This window comes from Manihot esculenta, chromosome 3 (genome assembly GCF_001659605.2).
Source record: "Manihot esculenta cultivar AM560-2 chromosome 3, M.esculenta_v8, whole genome shotgun sequence".
NCBI lineage: Eukaryota > Viridiplantae > Streptophyta > Magnoliopsida > Malpighiales > Euphorbiaceae > Manihot > Manihot esculenta.
Genome location: NC_035163.2, coordinates 26,480,812 through 26,504,531, shown reverse-complemented (window position 1 = coordinate 26,504,531; position 23,720 = coordinate 26,480,812). Strand labels below are relative to the sequence as shown.

The window sequence follows — 23,720 nt, the reverse complement described above, 5'->3', positions numbered from 1 at the left end:
GTGGTCCTTACATTATGGTCTCTCACTAAAAATATGTTTCCGAATGGTGTGGAGCCCATCTTGAAAACTATATTTTTTACAAATAAAATTCAATTGATTATTATAAATATAAATATTTTCATATTTTATTAAATATAACAGTTTATTAAAAATAAATTTATATTTATTTAAAAAATTAAACTCTTAGAGAGACGGTAGTCCATACCAATCCTGCTAAAGTCCGTTACTAATAATAAAGAAATTTTAGGTCATTTTCATGATAAATGCAGTGGAACAATTTGCAAACAGAAGACCATGTTCTGAAACACCGGCGGGGAAAAGGAATTGAGATAAGCGTGGGCCACAGCACAGCCTCTTGTTTCTGAGAGTGGCTGTGAATGTCACCATTACTGCGTCAGCTTTATAATATTATGGTAAATTGAATAATTTATTTTTGAATTTTTTATTCCATTGTAATTCTGTTAAATTAGTTATTAGTCAATTATATATTAAATAAATCAATTCAAATTTAAGCAATTAAATTATTATAATATTATAATAAAATAGTTACACAAATAAAATATAAATTATTATAATAGTATAATATATTTTAATAAAATGAATGTTTTATTAGCAACATAAAATTTTAGAAATTAAATTATTTTTCATGCAAAAAAAATTAAGTTATTTTTAAAGAAAATAAATAATTTTCTTGAACAAATTATTTTCTAAAAGATATTTTAGATAGAAAATGTTTTTTTATTAATTAAATCACTTACCGATTTAAATTATATTGGGATTTTCCAAATTGATCTTGGCTCATATATAGATATAAATGGAAAAAATTGAATTTTATTGGATTGTGATGACATTTTATTACTAAAATTATAATATTATTATATATATTTTAAAAAATTCTCATATTTTCCATTTTCTCTTTTATGTATTATAGTTAAAAGTTATTATTGTATTATTATAAATTATTTATTTATTATTATTATATTTGTTAAATTAATATTTTATAAAAAATATGATTGTTAATTAAAATTTGTGAAGTTATATTCAAATAGCTTTTATAAAAAATGATTTAAAATCTTTAAAAATTGTAAACTAACTTTTTAATTTAAATAATTTTTTTAATAAAATTTTATTTCAAAGTGTAATATCATTTTTTAAAAAACTAAGATAAAATTAATTAGAGTTTAACTTTAAATAGAATTAAGAATTTAAAAATATATTAATAAATTATAAAATTTATCTAAATATATAGATAAACCTTGATAGAATAAAGTTTGATTTAAATAAAAAATTAATTCAATTAAAAATTTTAATTAATAATAATTTTTTAATTAATTATTAAAAAAATATTAGTTTTTTTTATACCATAAAAAAGATCTTACTAAACATTCCATCAGTGGTGAAGTGATTAGGTCTTTGTTGGCTGCTGTATCATTGGGAATTGTGAGATATAAAATAAAAATATAAAAAATAAAAATAAAAAGGGCAAACAGAAATAAAACGGGATTTCCCATTTTCCCACTTCGCTTTTCCTAGAAAGTTTTTTACGCCTTCGTAGAAAAGGCGCAAGTTTCTTGTTGTCGCTTTCTTGCCTCGTTCTTCCCTTCGCTCTCTGAATCTCCGTCACTCCTGCAACGTCTTGCTCTCCACGTTTCATCGCCTCAAGTGTTGCATATTTGACCTTCTTTTTTAATTTTGCTCTTTCTTTTTAATCTTGGGGCGGAAGAATACTGTCGCAAGCATACAGTACCTCGATATTATATATAGCAACCGCGATAAGATTAAAATTTTCATATTTCATTGACGTTGGAGAAAGAAAAACCAACTACTCTGCCGGACACCCATTTCGCTAAAACCTTGAAAAACCTCTCAAGTATGGAACTTGCTGATTCTTTGAGGCGTGATATGCTAGCTTTTCTTTCACACTCACCTTCACTAATGTATTCAGGTACTGATTTTCTCTTAAAACCCATTTTCCTACGCGGATTTTCTGGTTCGTTACACTTAGGTTTGTTACTTGTGTTAGTCGTTTTGTTTGTCTGGAAGAAACTTTGGGTGGGTGATAGCGAAGGTTCTAAAGATGGGTTCAATGAGAATGAGAGAGTTTTGTGTTACAAACAGACTGTGTTCTGTTGTTTGGGTGTTTCGGTGTTTAGTTTTGTCTGGTGTTTATTCAGCTACTTCTATTGGTATAAAGATGGTTGGTCTAGTGATGAACTCGTAACCCTTTTGGATTTAGTTCTTAGAACAATCTCTTGGGGTGCACTTTCTGTTTACTTGCACAACCAATTTTTTGATTCTGCTAACGCTACGTTCCCCTTTCTATTGAGAGTTTGGTGGGGCTTCTATTTCTCTCTTTCTTGTTACTGTATTGTTGTGGACCTTGTTCTTTATGGAAAACACGTGTCCTTACAAGTTCAGTATTTAGCATCGGATGCAGTCTCTGTGTTAGCTGGTTTGTTTCTCTGTTATGCGGGGTTCTTGAAAATTAAGGGTAAAAACACCCTTCTCGAAGAGCCCTTATTGAATGGAGAGTCGAGTAATAATTCAGAGTCAACTAAGTCTAGAGGGGGTGACACTGTAACTCCTTACTCAAATGCTGGTCTCTTCAGTATCCTTACCTTCTCTTGGGTTGGTTCTCTAATTGCTCTTGGCAATAAGAAAACTTTAGACCTTGAGGATGTTCCTCAACTCCATAGTGGCGATAGTGTAGTTGGGGCATTTCCTGTTTTCAGAAATAAGCTTGAGTCAGATAGTGGTGCTTCTCATGGAGTTACCACGTTTAAGCTCGTGAAGGCCTTGTTCTTCTCAGCATGGAAGGAAATTCTTGGGACAGCATTTTTGGCGGTGTTATACACGGCAGCTTCTTATGTTGGTCCATACCTTATAGATGCATTTGTTCAATGTCTTAGTGGGCGAGGACAGTTCAAAAATCAGGGATATCTTCTAGCTTCAGCCTTTTTGGTTGCAAAAATTGTGGAGTGCCTCTCACAGAGGCACTGGTTCTTTAGGTTGCAACAAATTGGAATTAGAATGCGTGCGGTACTTGTGGCAATGATCTACAACAAAGGTTTGACCCTTTCATGCCAGTCAAAGCAGGGCCACACTAGTGGGGAGATCATCAATTTTATGACCGTTGATGCAGAGCGGATTGGTGACTTTAGCTGGTATATGCATGATCCATGGCTAGTCATTATCCAAGTTGCCTTGGCCTTGTTCATATTGTATAAAAATCTTGGGCTTGCATCTGTTGCTGCTTTGGTTGCAACTGTTATTGTCATGTTACTGAACTATCCATTGGGAAGATTACAGGAGAACTTTCAGGAAGAGCTGATGAAATGTAAAGATAGAAGAATGAAGGCAACATCTGAGATTTTGAGGAATATGAAAATCCTCAAGCTTCAGGCTTGGGAAATGAAGTTTTTGTCTAAAATTGAAGAGCTGCGGAAGACTGAGGCGGGATGGTTGAAGAAATTTGTTTACACTTCTTCAATTGTCAGTTTTGTCTTCTGGGGAGCTCCTACTTTTGTGTCTGTGGCTACTTTTGGTACTTGTATGCTTATGGGAATTCCACTTGAGTCTGGAAAGATCTTATCAGCACTTGCCACGTTCAGGATTCTTCAAGAGCCTATCTATAATCTTCCTGACACAATTTCAATGATAGTTCAGACCAAGGTTTCCCTTGATAGAATTGCATCTTTCCTCCGTCTTGATGATTTACAGTCTGATCTTGTAGAGAAGTTTCCAAGAGGCAGTTCTGACACTGCAATTGAGATAATTGATGGGAATTTCTCTTGGGATTTGTCTTCTCCTAACCCAACATTAAAAGATATCAATTTTAAAGTATTCCATGGAATGAGGGTTGCTGTATGTGGTACTGTTGGTTCGGGCAAATCAAGTTTACTTTCTTGCATTTTGGGAGAGGTCCCCAAGATCTCTGGGACAGTCAGGTTGTGTGGTAAAAAGGCTTATGTTGCGCAGTCACCTTGGATACAGAGTGGCAAGATTGAGGAGAACATATTATTTGGTGAGAAGATGGACAGAGAAAGGTATGAAAGGATACTGGAGGCTTGTTCCTTGAAGAAGGACCTGGAAATCCTCTCTTTTGGTGACCAAACAGTTATAGGTGAGAGGGGTATCAATCTGAGTGGTGGCCAGAAACAAAGAATACAGATTGCACGGGCTCTCTACCAAGATGCTGATATCTATCTATTTGATGATCCTTTTAGTGCTGTCGATGCACATACTGGATCTCATTTATTTAAGGTAAGGAAATTTTTGTTTCCTAATTCCCTTGGACATATTTGCAGGCTATTTTGTTGTTCGGTTATGCACTTCCAATAAAATAAAAAAATTTGTTGGTTTCTGCTAGTCTGCCATTTTATTTTTCCTTTAATGTTGTCTTTATGTGCATAAAATAGAATGGTTCTTCTAATAAAATATATTTGTTCTATCATTACAATACAGGAAGTTTTGCTTGGCCTAATGAGTTCGAAAACTGTTATTTATGTTACTCATCAAGTTGAATTCTTACCTCCGGCTGATCTAATATTGGTGAGTAATCACATCTCTTTCTTCAATGCTTTTGGGACTTGTCATCTCAACTAGTTGATTCATTGAGTTCACCTTATAACTTTTGGATAGGTCATGAAGGACGGAAGGATTACCCAGGCTGGAAATTATAATGATATTCTGAATTCAGGGTCTGATTTTATGGAACTTGTTGGTGCACATAAGACAGCTCTATCAGCACTTGATTCGAAACAGGCAGGGCCAGGTTCTGGAAATGAAAGCATCAGCAAGGACAATAATGGCGTGGAAAGTACCAATGGGGTTCCCCAGAAAGAAGAAAACAAAGATCTACAAAATGGTAAAGCTGATGACATAGCTGAGCCAAAAGGACAGATTGTTCAAGAAGAAGAGAGAGAAAAAGGTAGAGTTGGGTTTCCAGTATATTGGAAGTATCTTACAACAGCATATGGAGGAGCTCTAGTGCCCTTCATTTTGCTGGCACAGATTCTCTTTCAGATCCTTCAAATTGGTAGCAATTATTGGATGGCTTGGGCAACGCCAGTGTCAAAGGATGTGAAACCTGTTGTTAGTGGATACACACTAATAGTTGTCTATGTAGCTTTGGCTGTTGGAAGTTCTTTTTGCATCCTGGCCAGATCCACACTTCTTGTAACAGTAGGGTACAAGACTGCAACTATACTCTTCAATAGAATGCATTTCTGCATTTTCCGTGCACCCATGTCCTTCTTTGATTCCACTCCCAGTGGTCGAATCCTGAATAGAGTAAGTAAATTTCCTTCTGCATGCTCTACAATTTGGTCAGCTAAAGTATTTTTAATGCCAGCGTCTGTTTGCATCATTTAGTATTTTCCTTAAAGACTTATCTGCCTTAGTTATTATGGAAGTCAGTGGAAATTTGTTCACTTAATGGATTTGTTTCTGTGGTATTAGGCTTCTACAGACCAAAGTGCAGTTGACATGCAAATTCCTTATCAAGTTGGGTCTGTTGCCATCGCAATGATCCAACTTTTGGGAATCATTGCAGTGATGTCTCAGGTGGCATGGCAAGTTTTTATCGTTTTTATACCTGTGATTGCTGCCAGCATCTGGTACCAGGTAATCATTGAGGTCTCCCCAGACAGATAGTATATGCGAAACAATGCTTCACTGTCCACATGATATCTTGTGATGATGATTTACTCCCCTAGGGGCTTTTTGTTTCAACATTTTTTGGGTTATCTGGCTTTTCCCTTTCTTAATTAAGATGCAAAACTCAACAAAAATAAATAAATAAAATAACTACTTAAATTTCACAAGTATTCTATCAGAAATGTGGCATCACTTTAAATTTGTCAAGGATATTATGTTATACAGAAACTGAGGCTTTCTAACAATATTTTGTTGTTGTGCAGCAATATTATATCCCTTCTGCAAGAGAACTTTCGCGTTTGGTTGGAGTGTGCAAAGCTCCAGTTATCCAACATTTTGCTGAGACAATTTCAGGGTCAACAACTATAAGGAGCTTCGATCAACAATTCAGATTCCAAGAAACAAATATGGAACTGATGGATTCATATTCTCGGCCCAAGTTTAATATTGCTGGTGCAATGGAGTGGCTTTGCATCCGCTTGGATATGTTCTCTGCTGTTACATTTGCCTTCTCTTTGTTTTTCTTAACCTCTTTCCCAAAAGGAATCGATCCAGGTTAGTAGTTCCTGAATTATATATTTATTTGTCACTTCCCTTTTTGTCAACAAATTGGCAAGCCTGTATAACATCTCTTCTGCTTTTCCCTTTTAAAGCCATTGCTGGATTAGCTGTGTCATATGGACTCAACTTAAACATGTTACAAGCTTGGGTGATATGGAGTATTTGCAATATGGAGAATAAGATCATATCAGTAGAGAGAATACTTCAATATATGTCTATTCCAAGTGAACCTCCTCTTGTAGTAGAAGAAAATCGGCCCAACAGTTATTGGCCATCACATGGAGAAGTTGATATTGGTAATCTTCAGGTAGGTTTTCATGGTTTGTTCAACTAATGTTTGATTCTTTCATTCCATGTGATTAATTATTTGAAATGACCTGATGTAGGTCCGGTATGCCCCTCACATGCCACTTGTGTTGCAAGGTCTCACATGCACTTTCCCTGGAGGGAAGAAAACTGGTATAGTTGGTAGAACAGGCAGCGGTAAATCTACTCTCATACAAACACTTTTCCGAATTGTTGAACCTGCAGCTGGTCAGATTTTAATTGATGGCATAAATATCTCTACAATTGGTGTCCACGACCTGCGGTCAAGGCTAAGCATTATTCCTCAGGATCCTACCATGTTTGAGGGGACTGTACGGAGTAACCTGGACCCTCTTGAAGAGTACACAGATGAACAAATTTGGGAGGTGGGTTGTTTATATTGTTTCTAGTGGAAGAAGGCTTCTTCTATCTAATACCCAGTCTCCTAGAATTGATGAACTAAGAAGGGCCCATGCTAACATATATATATATTTGACGGTTTCAGGCGCTTGATAAGTGCCAGCTTGGAGAGGAAGTTAGGAAGAAGGATAAAAAACTGGACTCCACAGGTTTGTTCTCATTACTTTCATGCAAGTAATTGAATTTTAATGAGATTAGTTAGTTTGTGTAGTCATATGCATTGAAGTCTCCCTTACTGTTCGTTGTGTAAGAAAGACAAAGGACGGTATTTTTCTTACATTAAAAACTAGTGTGCATATCTTTGAAATTTTATTGGCATAGAATTTATGTTGTGGATGATCATCGTGGCGGTGCAGTTGCTGAGAATGGGGAGAACTGGAGTATGGGTCAGAGGCAACTGGTGTGTCTCGGGCGTGTACTACTAAAGAAGAGCAAGGTTTTGGTACTGGATGAAGCAACTGCCTCAGTTGATACTGCTACTGATAATTTGATTCAGCAAACGTTAAGGGAACACTTCTCTGATTGTACTGTCTTAACCATAGCACATCGAATAACTTCTGTTCTCGATAGCGACATGGTTCTGCTTCTGAGTCATGGTGAGCATGTTACTTTGTTTTGCAGTAGTAGCAAATTCTGATTTTATCAAAATGTTGTTGATGATTTATATTCATGGTGCAGGGCTTATTGAGGAATATGACACTCCAACTAGGTTATTAGAAAACAGTTCGTCGTCATTTGCACAACTCGTGGCAGAGTACTCGTCGAGATCAAAATCCAGTTTTGAGAAGTAGAATTGGATTCAATGTTCAAGCTTCACAAACCCCAGTTCATCAGAAATAAAATTTGTTGATGGCCACGAAAATTAACTCGCATAATCATAGCACCAGGGCGTAGTTAAGGTTACCAACTAGCCAGCTGAAGGTTATTACAGTCATGCTTTAGTAAAATTAGGATAAATTTTGTTGGAATTTATGCCTTGGCTCAAAGCTTAAATGTATTTTGGTTAGTTAATTTCAGTTAATTTTTCTTTGAAATTTCTGCTGGTAAAAGAATGTTAAATCCCTAAATATAATTTAAATTGATAATTGAAGTAGCAGTTTAGACGAAATATCGTGATTATCAGCGCTTTCTGATATAAATTTAAGATCCATATCCTGTAAAATCGGTCAAAGGCCTGAGCCACGTGTTACACAAATCAAGAAACTAATATAATAATATCTATTTTACCGTTAGCACGTTAATATTATTTATAAAAAATTATTAATTACTTAATATAAATGTAATTTTATTAAATATATGCAATTGATATATATTGTTTGAAAGTTATAAAAATTGATATATTAATGTACTAATAATATGGCTATAGATATTTAAATAATTAAAATAAATATTTGATAAAATTTTAAAAAACCAACGACTAATTAATAGACGGCTTATATAATACCTATTCGTTGCATTTTGAATTATTCTAATTTTAGAACTATTTACTATTAATTGATAATAATTTTAATTTTATTTTTTATTTAGATTATATATTTTTATCATTATTAATTATAAATTTTTAAAATTAAAATTTTTTATATTAATAAATTATTTAAAATTATAATACATAAATTAAAAATACTATAAGTAATAATTAAATTAGATATAATATTTATTATTATATAATAAAAATTATACACATTTATAAAAATATTTATATTTTAATTTTTTAAATTGTTATATATAATATAATAAATTAATATATATCTTTATTAATCATTTTATATATCAATAATAATTATTAAACATAATTTACTAAACATTTATTAATTATTAATTTCCAACGGACCCCAACACTGCTCATTCTGAATATGGAGAATGGTTGACAATTTCTCAACGAGTCTTAAATCTACGCTTCCTCAATTCCCAAACTGGGCCTCCTTTGAAAACTAAGAATGAAATAGCGGAAAAATATTTCCAAGGGCATAATCGAAAAAATGGAACCTCGGTCGTAGGACATGAAAATCTGGGATCTGATCGTTTAGATCAAACAGCTAGTTTCAGACATCCCCATTGTTCGGAAAAAACTCAACCTTTTTGTTCTTCTCAATCTCTGGAGAAAAAAAAAAAAAGGAATTTTAACTCAGATCCACCATCTTCCTTCCGTCTAATCACAATTTCTGTAAAATTCAGAAGTGTTTTTTTTTTTTTTCTTTCTAGTTTCTTTTTTAAACAGGGGTTTAATTTGTATGAACTAGAACAAGATTAATAACAAATGCAATCCAAAACCCCAAGTTTACCTCCAGCTCTTACCCTTTTCCCATTCCTTAAACCCCCGGCCAGAACCCTGATTTTCTACCAAATCTTCGTCCTAGTCATCACCTTCTTGGCATACGCCTCCTTCCATGCCTCTCGAAAGCCGCCCAGTATCGTCAAGAGTGTTCTCGGACCAACTGTTGAATTAAATTCTTCGATAATTCAACCCAATTCAAGCTCCATGGATACTGGTTGGCCTCCATTCAATGGTCCGGAGGGAACTCATCGTCTTGGGGAGATTGATCTTGCGTTTCTATTAGCCTATTCCATTGGGATGTATTTTGCGGGACATGTTGGTGATAGGATTGATTTGAGATTGTTTCTTGTTTTTGGAATGGTAGGTAGTGGGCTTTTCACCATCATTTTTGGATTAGGGTATTGGTTTGATATACATTCTTTAGGATTTTTTGTGGGTGTGCAGATTTTGTGTGGATTGTTTCAGTCTATAGGGTGGCCTTGTGTAGTGGCGGTTGTTGGGAATTGGTTTGGGAAAGCAAAGAGAGGATTGATAATGGGGTTTTGGAATTCACATACTTCAGTAGGAAACATTATTGGGTCAGTTGTGGCTTCTGGTGTTTTGGAGTTTGGATGGGGCTGGTCATTTGCAGTGCCTGGGATTTTGGTGATTTTAGTTGGGATTTTGGTGTTTTTGTTTCTTGTTGTTAGTCCTGAAGATATTGGATTTGAGCTTCCAGGGATGGAGATTGAAATGGCTGTGGAAATGGAAGGAGGGGAGACCTTAGAGAGAGCGGAATCAGAACAAGCAAAGCTTCTTGGGATGGAAAATTCAGAATCTGTGGCTGCCATTGGATTCTTGGCAGCTTGGAGACTACCTGGAGTGGCACCCTTTGCTTTCTGCCTCTTCTTTTCGAAGCTAGTGGCTTATACTTTTTTATATTGGCTGCCGTTCTACATTAGGCACACTGGTAATTGCTTCTGCTTCTACTTCTACCTGTTTATGAATCATTGTTCAGCAATTGATATAGGTTCAGTTCCTGGTATCTACATGAATTTGCATACAAGTGCTGAATGAAACTAGGACAAATAGAAAATTGAAGATATTCTGAATTTGATACGTTTTGAAATTCTTAAAGTCTGCTTATGGCTTAAGCATTATATTTCATGTTTGAACTTGCTTAAAGTTCCTGAATTCAGATGTTAGATATTAATGATTAATTGCAAGTTTGTGTTGGAATTACAGCTGTTGCAGGTGTGCATTTATCAGACAAAACTGCTGGTATTCTCTCTACTATATTTGACATTGGAGGAGTCTTTGGTGGAATTTCTGCTGGTTACATATCTGATGTGATTGAAGCTCGTGCAGTAACGTCAATTGTATTCTTGTTATTATCAATTCCAGCCCTTATTTTGTACCGAGTTTATGGGAGCCTGTCCATGACTATGAACATTACTTTGATGATGCTTTCTGGTTTGCTTGTGAATGGCCCTTACGCATTGATCACCACTGCTGTTGCGGCTGATCTTGGTACCCAGGACTTGATCAGGGGAAATTCCCGGGCCTTGGCTACTGTTACAGCAATTATAGATGGCACTGGTTCTGTTGGGGCGGCTGTTGGTCCACTTCTGGCAGGGTATTTTTCAACAAGAGGATGGAACAGCGTCTTCCTAATGCTCATTGTTTCAATTTTCTTTGCAAGCTTATTCCTGATACGAGTTGCAAAAACTGAAATTAAAAGAAAGCTGAATGAGGGAAAATGGGTTGCAAACAGCACAACTCCACAGTGATGGATTGTCTTCTCAAGGAATATATTTTTGTTGTTATTGTGTTTCTTGAGAAAATTATGTAAAATAGGAAATCTCCATAGATGAAGATGTTTTTCTAGTGATTATGAAACTTATTCTTTACTCATTTCTTTGTACACTTACACGAAACTAATTCATTAAAGATTCTTAATATCATTTTCTTATTTTCTTACTTTTAGCTAAATATCTCAAGCTGCTAATATATTATCTAAGTGATTATTGAAATTTTCTCAGATTTTATTTTTTATTGTTTTTTCACGGTTTTAAATACATTTTTAGTTCTAAAAAAATTTATCATTAGTATATTAAATAGTGTCAATAAGAAATTAAAGGTGATTATTTTTATTTTTAATTATATTAAGATTTTTTTTTTTGGTTTTTAAATTACATTTTGTATGTATATATATACTTGGAGAGAGAAGGGCACATTGAGTAATTTCACATGCATTGCCACTTGCTGTTCTGCAGAATCTCCTCCACCTCACCAACTCTTTGACGCAGCCAAAGGCTTCAAACTCGCCAGCAACCATCGCCACCTCCGTAGCATCTTCTTTTCATCAGTATGAAAATAAAATATCTCTCTCCATCTCTGACCCCTTAAAACCCTCTTTTCATTTTCGTTACTGTCGTTTGCTTTCTCACCAAAAACAGTTTTCACTCTTCACATAGTATACTTACCAAAATCTATACCCCAATTTGCGGTTTAATTTGCCAGTTTTGTCATTTCAGTTGTAGTGCCAACAATAACACTGGGATTACCTCATCCAATTTTTGGCTAGAATTTTCGTAATTTTTTCTTATAGTGAAATTCTGGGTTTTGGGTGAGGTTTACTAATGGCAATTGCATGCGACTCCTCAATTTTGGGGAGGTCCCAGTTCGTTTATGGATCAAAATCCTCTCGTCTTCTGCGTTACAATCGGGTGTCAAACATACCAGTCAAGGTTTCTCAGAAGAACTATCAATTTTCTTCACGTATTCCATCAAATTATGCTTATCCGTGCAGTTCTAGACCACCTTGTGTTTCAGCTTCTCCTACAACCAGCTTTTCTGATGCTATAACTCATTCAAAATCTCCAAGCAAAGTTAATGCTGATCTGGGTATTAAACAAAATGCGGCTACGGTTGTGAATTTAGAATTAATAAGATTGTTGGTCAAATGCGGCCTCGTTTTGGGTGCAATGGTGTGTGGGGTTTTGGTATTCGAGTGCAAAAGAGTTTTTGCAGCTGAAGGTGTGGTGAATGCTGGGTATAGCGTTATTGGGCAAAGCATTTTGTTATTGAGGAGTGCTTGGCCTAAGCTCTCTCAGCTTCTTACGGTTTTCAAGGAGCAGGGTTTGATATTGGCTGCTCTTCTGGGTTTGTCAGCATTTTTTTCTATGGCTGAGACATCTATAACTACGTTGTGGCCATGGAAGGTATGGATTTCTAGCTCCAAGATCAGATGGATTTTACATTTTGTGAGTGTTTGTTTGTGGACTTGAATTGGTCTTGTGCATGATGAGTACACGCTTTACTCATGCATGTTGAAAATCTAGAAAAAGAAATCAGGAGAATTCTTGTTTCTTGAGTTCATGGTGCGTCATTGTGATATTGCGCTAAGGCTATATTTGATCGATATAATGCAGTAGTATTGATGGTATTTTTCTGAAGTCTGGGGTTTGTTCCATCATTTTTACAAAAGAAGGGAAATGAAAATTGCCCATCATTGTGATATAGTTGGTAAAAATAACACTTTATATGAACTTATTTCGGCATGACATGTAGTGATGTGCAGGTGTGTAACCTGATGTTATTTAATGTACTCATATTAAGGGATCAAGGGTCTTAGAGCATTGATGTTGAAGTATGTAATTTTCTTTTAATATTAATCTTGACTTTGAATGATGACATGCCTCAGAACATTGTATGCTGAATGCAAAATGATGATTCATTAGATTTAAAGTCCAACACGCTAAAATTGGGTAGGCAGCATTAAAATTTCATAAGTAGCATCATTTTTTGTGCAATAAATACAGGAACACTTATTGAACTTTAAGCTGTAATATACATCTCTTTTCAGCATTATATATTCCAGGTTATGATATATTTTGATTACTAAATAACTTATTGTGTTTTATAAATTCAACTATGTTCAATGTTTGCATGTGGTTACCTCTTTCTTTTCGCCTCTGTGATGATTTTTCTTTGATTTACTTGTCTACAAACATAAATCTATCAGGTCCGAGAGCTGGCTGAAAAAGAGCCTGATGATGGTGTCTTCAAAATGCTCCGCAGTGATGTTACTCGGTTTCTGACAACTATTCTTATTGGCACGACGTACTGACCTTCAAATCATTTATAGCATAGTTGATTCCATGTTTCTGCTTGAGTTCAGGAGCTTTTTCTTATTGTATATTCTGTTTCTGTATTTAGTGTGGTCAATATTGGGGCAACTGCATTAGTCACAGATGCAGCCACAGCAATATTTGGCGAAGCTGGTGTTAGTGCAGCTACTGGAGTAATGACTGTACGTTAAAAACTTCCTTTACATGTATGTGTGTTAACTTGTGCTGACCTAGACAGAAATGCCAAAGGATGAATAGATCTTCTTGTTGTCTAAGCTGCTGAGCCATGGGTTCATGGTCACAGGAGTGACATATTCAGTGAGCTTCTCTCAGAAACAGTCAAATGAACGACAAAATTGGAAAATATATCTCTGTTTGATTGTTTATGAAGTTTGTTTTTCATTTATGAGGTGATGCATTAGAGATGAAGGCGAAGGAAAGGAATTTTAAAGTTCCTCAAGTAAGATAATTAAAATCCTATTCTAGGTGAACATAGGACTTCACTGTGTAGCAGTCAATCTTACTTCTATGGGTTTTGTGTTTATGGCCCTTCAGCATGTTACTCTTTATGTATAATTATATAAGATTACACTAGAACGAAAATATGGTGATGCGGTTTTTTAAGGTCCTTATAAATGAGATGACAAAGAGCTTAGAGGTGTGTGTCTAGCGTATCCTTGAGCTCTTTGGGTCCCAAAGGGATATTTGTCTCGTCTTTAACCAGTTCTCTCTTTGTTATTCCTCAATGAATCTAGGTTGCAGTATTACTCCTCACTGAGATCACTCCAAAAAGTATAGCTGTTCACAATGCCACTGAGGTTGCTAGGTTTGTGGTAAGTGCACGTGTGATTAGTATATTTGTTCACTAATGTATTAATTTAGGTTTAGGCTTGTGGTTTGTAGCTCTTCTGTACTGCAACTTACCAATTTCTTTTTGTAATGCCTTTAGGTTAGGCCAGTGGCATGGCTTTCCCTGGTGTTGTATCCTGTGGGACGAGTTGTCACCTACTTGTCAATGGGAATGCTGAAGTTACTTGGTTTAAAAGGAAGAAGGTGACCAATCCTAAACTTCTTGAATCTTTCTTGTAGCTTGCATGTTTTGACATGGAAGCAGATTTATTTTTCCTTTCCCAGAATATTTGTATTTATTATCCGAATTATGGCTGTCTAGTTCAAGAACCTTATACCGTGTTCTCTGACTTTTTGCAGAAGAATATTAGGCAATATAGGATATGCTAATATGTTAAGAACTGACATGCAAAAGTTTTATGGTTGAAATTATTGTTGCACACACTATTATTTTGTTCATTAGATTAAAATTGCAATAGCATTTTACAATTGTGATTCAAGATATTATTTGAAGTATGAAATTTTCTATACATGCATCCTTCTTCCATATTTTGCTTCTTTTTTCTTTTTCCCCTTTATGTTTAGCACATGGATCTGTTGCTAATACTTGTGTCAATAGAAGGTTCTGAAGTCATTTCGTTTATGCTCTTGAACTAGTATTTCCCCATTTCTTCACTTCTTTTTCATTTTCTTTTTTGGTAGTGAACCATATGTTACAGAAGACGAGTTGAAGTTGATGTTGCGTGGAGCAGAATTGAGTGGGGCAATAGAGGAAGAAGAACAAGTAATAGAATAATCTTGTTATGGTTTTTATCAAAATTATTATTTGTTTCCTGAAAAATTTTCAACTTGATGCATTTTCAGCATGCTACTGACAGACTATCATCTTTCATGCATTTATCTGCTTCTCTGACACAATATTTTCTCCGAATGTGAAGAATGCTCAAAGATTTTGTGTGTGTGTGTTTGTGTGGAGAAAGGAGTAATTTGCGACTAGACAATAGGCATGAAAGGTTTAACGCTCCATGTAGGCATGAAAGGTTTAAATGCTCCATCCATCTACCTTTATTAATCGTTTAAGTTTTTTTACACTGTTTGAGAAAATAATTGAATCATATAAATTGTAACAAAATATGCCTTAATTTGACTGAATTGCTCTTTATTTAACCTAATTACTCCAATCTCATTAATGCTCTCTCTGTTAAGTTACCAATAGAAAAGTGGGATAATTAAGGGAGAGAGAAAGTTAAATAATGATATAGATTTTAGAAAAGTGTAAAAGCAATTATTGTGTTTAGTAGATATAAGAGCAAAATCAGAAGAAATGAATTAATACTTAATTTTCTCAAACCGATTTTTTGGGACAAAATAACTTCTAAAAAAGTGATAGATAAAAGTGAATGAAAGGAGTAACTGTTGTTAGCAAATGACATTTTCTATATAGTGGGAAATAATGAAAAATATATGAGTTAACATTATCAATCCCTTTGTGTGTGTGTGTGTGTGTGTGTGTGTGTGTGTGTGTGTGAGAGAGAGAGAGAGAGAGAGAGAGAGAGAGAGAGATTATTAATTTGTTATGAGGAACTTACAAGAACTTGCAATCTAGCATGAAAGGATAATAACATGTATCAACAAATAACTTTTTGGATGCAGTGAAAAGTAATGACAAATGTACAAGATAACAGTGTTGGTTTGTTGTGCAAGAAAAAGAGGAGAAATTATTGATTTATTGTGAGGAACTTGTTTCCAGGTATGCAAGAATAATAACTAGCATCAACATATAATCTTTGGCATAGGAGAAATCATGAAAAGTTTATGATGTTAAATTATTAATAGTATCTGTCCCTGTGTTTGCTAGTGAACTTTAATGAATATAAGTTACCCTGAGATAATCTGAAGCAAGCTAACTTTTATTGAAAGATGGATCTCAGACATGAGGTTTTCTATATTGCATTGATGTTTCCTAATGTTGATGTTTCCATTCAAAGCTTCCAGGGCTTCACATTTTGCTATAATCTGTGGTCTTGATGGGCTTGCCTTTGCATATCATTCAATTTAAGCCTCTCTATGGGACTCTTTAAAATATTGGAATGCATTCCTATTCTACATATTTTGGTTAAGGTGCCCTAATGTCTCCCTGTCTTTAACAGGACATGATTGAAAATGTGCTAGAGATCAAGGATACACATGTTAGAGAGGTCATGACACCTCTTGTTGATGTAGTCGCAATTGATGCCAGTGCGACTCTTGTTGATTTTCATGAGTTGTGGGTGACCCATCAGTATTCAAGGTAAATTAATCTACAATAGTTCATGCCAACCATTTCTTTTAGCAACCTGCTAAGAATTTTTTTTGACATTTTTATAGGGTTCCTGTTTTTGAGCAGCGAGTGGACAATATCATGGGTATTGCGTATGCAATGGATCTGCTAGATTATGTTCGGAAAGTCAGCAATTTCTACTCCTATTCCTCTCTTTGAATACTCTTTCACTTTGTTTATTGATTGTATTGTTGCAATCTGTCTAATTGTGAAGGGTGAGCTTCTAGAAAGTACAACTGTAGGAGACATGGCTCACAAACCTGCTTATTTTGTGCCTGGTAATCTTCTCATTCTGTAACCTGTGGTTGATTTTGTTTGAGAATTTCCTCTTAGAAATCTGTTCTAGGATTGGACTTTATTTTATTACTTCAATTAGGAGAACATTTGGGTAGTTGTGCAGGCGCTGTCTATCTCTTGTTGCCCGATCATTGGCAGCTAAAAGACAGCCTTGTCTCAGCAATATCATGGTGAATCCAAAGTCAATAAAGCTCTTGTTATGCATCTGTTGCTTAGAAAAGTTGTCTCATTTGTTAGGTTCATTTCTACATGTTTCTCTCTGATATTGGTTTTGACTTGCTATTGGATGGCCATTACTAAAGGAATGCTTGGCAGTCTGGAATCTGGATTCAACATTGTCAGATGTTATAAAAATTGAGATTGAAAATTTTAAGTTAAAAATAATATAACTTGGTCTTGGACTGGCCAATTGAACTTTAGCTATGTAAAAATTTCATTCACTAAGTTCAGACAGAGAGTTGTCTGAGATGATAGTGCTATAATGTGAATTTTCTTTCAAATTTTGATAAATTTCATTGATTGTTGTCGAGTTAATCAGTAAAATAAAGTTATTGTCTGCTTTATGGAGTACCCTGAATTAAAGATGTAAGGAAAACTGTCAAGGATGGACCTTATTTCTTGATAAAGTGCTTCAAGATGTTGACAATGCTGTAATTCCACTGAAAGCTCTCTTTTGTTTTGAATTTTAGGTGAATGATTTTTATTGATTTCATTGATTTTGTCATGGAAGTTGTAGTGAGTACAATTAGTGTCCTTGCAGATTCAATGTCAGTCTGGAATCTTCTTAGGGAGTTCCGCATCAGGAAGGTTCACATGGCTGTTGTTCTTAATGAATATGGTGGAACTATTGGAGTATGTTCAAACCTTAGCTGATCATTAACATTAGATGTTTCATCATAGTGAAGTTCATGGTTGACATATAGCCTGTGTCATTATTAGATTCTTTACTTGGTGATTTAAAAGTTTGTTTAAATTCTTATTATTCAAAAGTGGAAGTTAAGATATTAGTCATGAAGAATCTTGCAATGGAGAAGATACTATGGAAATTAGCTCCATGCTAAGTAACACTGCAACTAAATGAAGCAAAAACATGGAAGAAACAAGAATTTTCAAATATCAAAATCTTCATTGTTTAGGAGGTTATGTAATACCTTCATTTAACAGAACTTTAATGATTTTAAGTACATCCAAAAGCAATGAACTTTTCACTTATCAGATGAAAAATATGATGTCATAAGGCCCAACTGAATACTGAAAAGGGGCATGCAAAAATCTATATCTATAGGCAATTGTTGATCACTAATCTAGTCAGTCTGAGGTACCTGACACTAATATAATGTGTTTTAACACAAGATTTCTAGGAGATTTAGGTTTAACATTGACACAGACAAGACAGATTACTGTCACCATGTAATTGAACAGTCAGCTGAACTCTCTGAACTTCTATTATTATTTTCTCTATACAGAAGTATGAGTGCAATGTAAATACCCAATTATGCTTGTGATGTTTTATATTCATGTTATCTAATATTTGTTCTCTCATTTCTGTGGACAAAGCAGATAGTAACCCTGGAAGATGTTGTTGAGGAGATTGTTGGTGAAATCTTCGATGAAAATGATTCAAAAGTAATGCTGAAAGTTAATTTATGCATCATTATAAGCTCATGTGGATTTGTGGATTTTTATTTTCTTATTTTATTCTCATGGTTGTGTAGATTTGTTTGGAACATCTAACCATTTTTCTCCCTGTAGAAATATAATATTTTGTTGTTGTTTCACAATAGAGATTACAACTTATTTATACATGAGAGACGGTATCTAAATATGGAGGAAAACCAAACCTATAATTATACGATCCCTATAATTAAGCAACTGACCTATCTATCAATATTTATTTTCTATATTAACATATTTACTTCCTATAACCTATAACACTCCCCCTCAAGTTGGAGCATAAATGTTAATTATGTCCAACTTGTTACATATATAATGAACTCGAGTCCCATATAACTTAGCAGACACCGAATTTGTGAACCCAACTTCTTCCAATAGTTGACATACCACAAAACTTCACAAACAGCTTTTGCCATGACTCAACATTCAGGTTTAGCACTAGAACGGGAGACCACATTTTCTCAGCTCGGTAAAACGCCTTACACACATCATAAATATGGGAAATATTCCCTTTGCCAGAATATAGAAATTTCAAATTCTCCATTAATTCTTTAACAAATTTAGAGTGATTAATAAGACTAATCACCTTACTATGAATAAAATTTCGAATCCGTGAACAGTAACCGATGAACAGTACCCGGTGAATAGTACCCGATGAACAGTGCCCAATGAACATAGTCCTAAGTCTCCAAATGTTACCTTTTATGTTTAACCCAAATAAACAAAGTCCTAAATCTCTAAATGTTACCCTTTATGGATAACCCAAATTAACAGAACCTTAAATCTCCAAATGTTACCTTTCTTGGTAGTTTAAATGAACAGAGTTTTAAGTCTCCAAATGTTACTCTCTATGGGTAACCCAAATGAACAGAGCCCTAAAATCTCCAAATGTTACCCTTTATTGGTAACCCAAATAAACATAGGAGCCCTAAGTCTCCAAATATTACCCTTTATGGGTAACCCAAATGAACAAAACTCTGATACCATGTAGAAATATAATATTTTGTTGTTGTTTCACAATAGAGATTACAACCTATTTATACATGAGAGACGGTATCTAAACATGAAGGCAAATCAAGCCTATAATTATATGATCCCTATAATTAAGCAACTGACCTATCTATCAATATTTACTTCCTATATTAACATATTTACTTCCTATAACCTATAACACTCCCCTTCCTGATGGAATGGTAGTGAAGCTATTTTATTTCTCTGGTTTAGTTGTAAAGGAAAAGAAAATCAACTGCAAGCTGCAGAGTTGAGTAGACAAAGATGAGATAAAGATAGCAGCTGCAAGATGTCTTGCTAATCTTGTTCTTTAGATGTCATGTTGCAAGCTGCAATCCTTACTAAAGAATGTCTTGTGGTTGTTTCTGTATATTTATGTTGTTATCCATTTGTGTATACTTGCAGATGATTACTGTTGCCCAAAAAGAGGATAATAGTTTTTGCTATATGGGTTTGACAACTTGGTGACCACTAACATGAACAGAAACATTAGAAATACTATTACTCTTCCTATAGATTGTTGTCAATAAACTCTAGTTGATCTAGTTGATGGAACAAGAGTCATCAAGGACCTATGGAGGTTGTTATAGGGTGTTAAAATTTTCTGGTTCTGAAAATATAGTAAGTTTTTGCAGTTTTATTTAATACCAGCATATGAGTACACAAGTTTAATTTTGGTGATATTGTTTCCGTATCATAGGAGGAGATACAGAAGAAAACTGGCTATATTGTAATGCGAGCAGAGGGAATATATGATATCGATGCTAATACATCTATTGATCAACTCTCTGAAGACCTAAATATCAAAATGCCAGAGGTATGTTTATTCATTGTTGGTTTTGAGAATGAACATTGAACAATTCTATGCGTATGCTACTGGAGCACCAAAATAGATAATACTTGCCTGGTATGTTGATCAGTTAACATGAATCCTGGACTATTCTGGCACTGTTTAATTATTGTAGGCCAATTCTTCTACTTGTGCATATGATAAAATCTCTTTAGATGCTCCTCTTTCTGCTACTTATTTGTTCATTTTACTCGCAAAATAATGTGCAAGAAGCTTTCCAAGGCTTTCAATTTTTTTGCCAACTACTGGTAAATGTTACTCAAATTGTGTTGTCTAACCTGCTTTACCTAGGGATTTTCAAATATTTTTGATGTTTTTCTTTGTTGATACTCAAATCGAGAGGGTTATCCAAAATTCTTAAAGATGCTAATCTTCAACTGGAAAAAGAAACTGAACTTTGCTTACTGAGTGGTTGAATATTTTATACACTTTCAACTCAACTAGTGAATATTCTCATTCAAACAGGATGAGGATTATACATTACTTGTGTCAGTTCAAAAAGAATTAAAAGTAAAAAAAAAACTTTGAGTGTGAAAATACATGATCTTATTAGATTTTAAATAACTAACACTGACCATTTTTGTTCTCGGTGCAAAAACATATAATGGTAGGAAATTAATCATCAGGGAGGGCCTTAGCCTGCAATATTTGGCTATTTGCAGTTTGGGGAGGTGGCAGAGTTTGCTATATTCGTGGTGCCCCAAAATTAGAGCTCGATTATGTTTATTTTAAAACATTATTACACTATGACCTTTGGCCACTCATTGGGCAATTAAATTATATGGATTTGTTACTTCCACTACTCATTCATATTGATTATTAATTCTTATATCTGTTTTCTCATTGGCATTTCCTTTCTTCTCCAATTGACAGGGTCATCAGTATGAAACTGTGTCAGGTTTTGTGTGTGAGGCATTTGGATACATCCCAAGGACTGGTGAGAGCATCAAAGTGATCCTTGAGAAGGAAAATCAAGAGGATGATGATGAGCAAGCTGAAGCGAAGTCTGAACGACAGGATCAGAATGAAAAACATCATGTATATAAACTGGAGGTATATATTGATTTGTCTTTCTCGTTTTGCTTATTCTGAAAGCTTAACATACGTCACAAAATTGTTTGTATTTATGCATGAAGGTGTGAGTTGTGTGTCTGTGTGTCCAGTAACTTTTGCTTCTGCAGTTTTTCTTCTAAGCTCATTCCATCTCATCTCTAAGAAATAGGCCTGAATAGGTTGGTCAGGACTGAGACAAGGTCCAAACTTCAGGCCTGACTTGGGGCTGGCCCATAATTTGCACAAGCCTGTTATGAGGACTGGGAAGGGTTGTTCGGCCAAGACATAATAAGACTATTGCTTTATGAGACTACCATTGTCAGCCAAAAAAAAAAGGCATTTGGTGTTGGGTGAATATGATGGAATTAATGGTTGCTTAAATGACATCTTATCGTACAATTTCATGCAAGTTTGTTGAATAAAACCAACAGTAGAAGGCTGCTAGTCATTACCATACAATAACATCCAACTAACTTGTACAGACAACATTTCAACTGTTTGCCTATTCATAGCAATGTTGGCGCTGCTTCATTACACCATAAGAGATCTTAGAAAGTTAGATCCTGAAAAGAAAGAAGGGATAAAAAGGATTTTATGCAGCTAACTATATTGTAATTGAGTTGAGCACTTGAGCTGAGCTGATACATGGTGATGTCAAACCTTTTCTTGGACAAGAAAACATTGCTTCCCCATGTTAAATTGCTTTGTTGAGTCTTACTTTTACATTTGGTATACTCCAGCAGATTGGTGAGGCATGCATTCATCGAAATAAATTAGTAGGAAGTGTCTTAATGATATTAACGATGAATAAAAATTTTCTGGGGTCCTAATGTTATGAATTACTTAATTTATTGACTTCTTGTTCATCTCTTTTGTGGATGTAACAGATCACAGGGTCTAGCAAAGGCTATATAGTGGTTAGCTCTTACAGAATTGCAATTAATATCTGTGATTAATTTGTCTTGGTGCAGATATTAGCTGGAAATGCCAGAAAAGTAAGTGCTGTCCGATTTGAACGAAAAAACAATGATGACGGCCAGGCCAAAGAAGTAACTCGCTTGGTTCCGAGAATCATGAAGAGGAAATGGAGCAGTGATGAAGATTCTGATGGTACCGAGTATGATGAGGATTCGTTCCAAAATAGACCAGAGCATGGTCTTTCTGATTCCAATGTAATTGCTGAATATGAAGATGACAATGAGAGTCATGGTAGACAGTAGTTACATCTATCTATCTCTCTCTCTCTCTCTCTCTCTCTCTCTCAATTTTTACAGCTCCATGAAAGCAGTAAAAGGACTTGAGAAACAGAATAAAGGAACAAGAATACGGGAGATACTAACATTGTAAAATTTTTTCACAGATGAAGTGAGGTATCAACGTCTGAGTCATCAAAGTTATTTGTAATGTGTGTGACAGTATTTTTGGACCATATATTCACCCAATCTGGAGTCTCGTTGATGCGGAGGTTTGTATGATTGTTCTCCGTATTTGAATGGAGATAGATAGAGGCTTGGAGTGGTTGCCCTGGCGAGGAAGAGATTAACTCGGAGTGAAAAAAAAGCCTGGATGGCTCATAACCTTTGGCTGATTTCACCTGCTCTGCTTCAGAGAAGAGTCTTAACAGCTCCCTCTGCTGCCTCATCTCCTTTGCTCTCTCCAGCTGTCTAAACCTCTCCTGCAGAAGGGCAATGGAGGAATGCATGATAGCGGGGTCGCAGTTTTGCCTACCCATTGATGGAAGAACTGGTGTTATCCGTTAATGAGAATGATAGGAGTGCTGTTTTGATGAGGCCATGAATTTCTGTATTCCTATATATAGTACGTGTATATGTGATGCATTCAGTATAGATTCTGAATGATGTAAAAGGCAAAAGTGGAATCGGCAGCTGAGTCACTAAGTCCAAGAAGGAAAGGTTGTGTGGCAGGCACTGTGGGTAACCTAAGAAGCTGGGTTGGTGTATTTGAGGAGAGGCCAAAAGACCTCTTAAGGATAAAAAGGCAGGAAAGAAAATCCAAATAAGAGTGGAAGCTAGCTCTTGGAAGGCTTGCTAAAGAGGAATAAAAGGATAGGTAATGCTCTGTCGGCTTGTCTCCATGAGCTTGCTATAGCTTTGGAGAAGATGTGCCTCATTTGGTGGGATGTTTTTATTATTTATAGTTTGAACATTCAGTTGAAGTGCAATAAGAAATTAGAGATTCAGGATGTGGAGAAAAGGACAAGGGTTGCAACAGGGAATAACTTTTGATATTGATGTTCATTTTCATTTCTTTCTTTTTTGGATTGATTGAATCAATCATTCCATAGGAAGGAGAGAAAGTGAAAGTGAACCAACC

At 35.0% G+C, this 23,720-nt stretch overlaps 3 protein-coding genes across 4 annotated transcripts; all 3 read left to right on the top strand.

The window, feature by feature from the left end:
* The first annotated feature begins 1,678 nt into the window (after positions 1-1,678).
* On the top strand, positions 1,679-7,979 carry LOC110610975 (ABC transporter C family member 3). 2 transcript variants are annotated; one of them, XM_021751058.2, is made up of 10 exons: positions 1,684-4,263; positions 4,465-4,551; positions 4,642-5,292; positions 5,461-5,625; positions 5,922-6,213; positions 6,312-6,526; positions 6,606-6,911; positions 7,031-7,094; positions 7,302-7,541; positions 7,624-7,979. In XM_021751058.2, exons 1-10 carry the CDS (start codon positions 1,873-1,875, stop codon positions 7,734-7,736), a joined length of 4,524 nt encoding a protein of 1,507 aa, XP_021606750.2. In that variant the 5' UTR covers positions 1,684-1,872; the 3' UTR covers positions 7,737-7,979. The 2 variants fall into 2 exon arrangements, with proteins under 2 accessions (XP_043810893.1, XP_021606750.2); XM_043954958.1 differs by lacking the exon at positions 5,461-5,625 and having other exon boundaries at positions 1,679-4,263.
* Positions 7,980-8,715: 736 nt separating this feature from the next.
* LOC110610978 (putative glycerol-3-phosphate transporter 5) lies at positions 8,716-11,163 on the top strand. Its single transcript, XM_021751062.2, has 2 exons — positions 8,716-10,169; positions 10,445-11,163. The coding sequence occupies exons 1-2, from the start codon at positions 9,203-9,205 to the stop codon at positions 10,987-10,989; spliced, it is 1,512 nt and encodes a 503-aa protein (XP_021606754.2). The 5' UTR covers positions 8,716-9,202; the 3' UTR covers positions 10,990-11,163.
* A 270-nt stretch (positions 11,164-11,433) lies between these two features.
* On the top strand, positions 11,434-22,783 carry LOC110610976 (putative DUF21 domain-containing protein At3g13070, chloroplastic). Its single transcript, XM_021751059.2, has 14 exons — positions 11,434-12,423; positions 13,227-13,324; positions 13,421-13,514; positions 14,088-14,165; positions 14,282-14,385; positions 14,884-14,965; positions 16,332-16,471; positions 16,549-16,627; positions 16,716-16,779; positions 17,559-17,650; positions 18,359-18,424; positions 20,184-20,300; positions 21,207-21,386; positions 22,358-22,783. The coding sequence occupies exons 1-14, from the start codon at positions 11,842-11,844 to the stop codon at positions 22,604-22,606; spliced, it is 2,025 nt and encodes a 674-aa protein (XP_021606751.2). The 5' UTR covers positions 11,434-11,841; the 3' UTR covers positions 22,607-22,783.
* Positions 22,784-23,720: the final 937 nt, after the last annotated feature.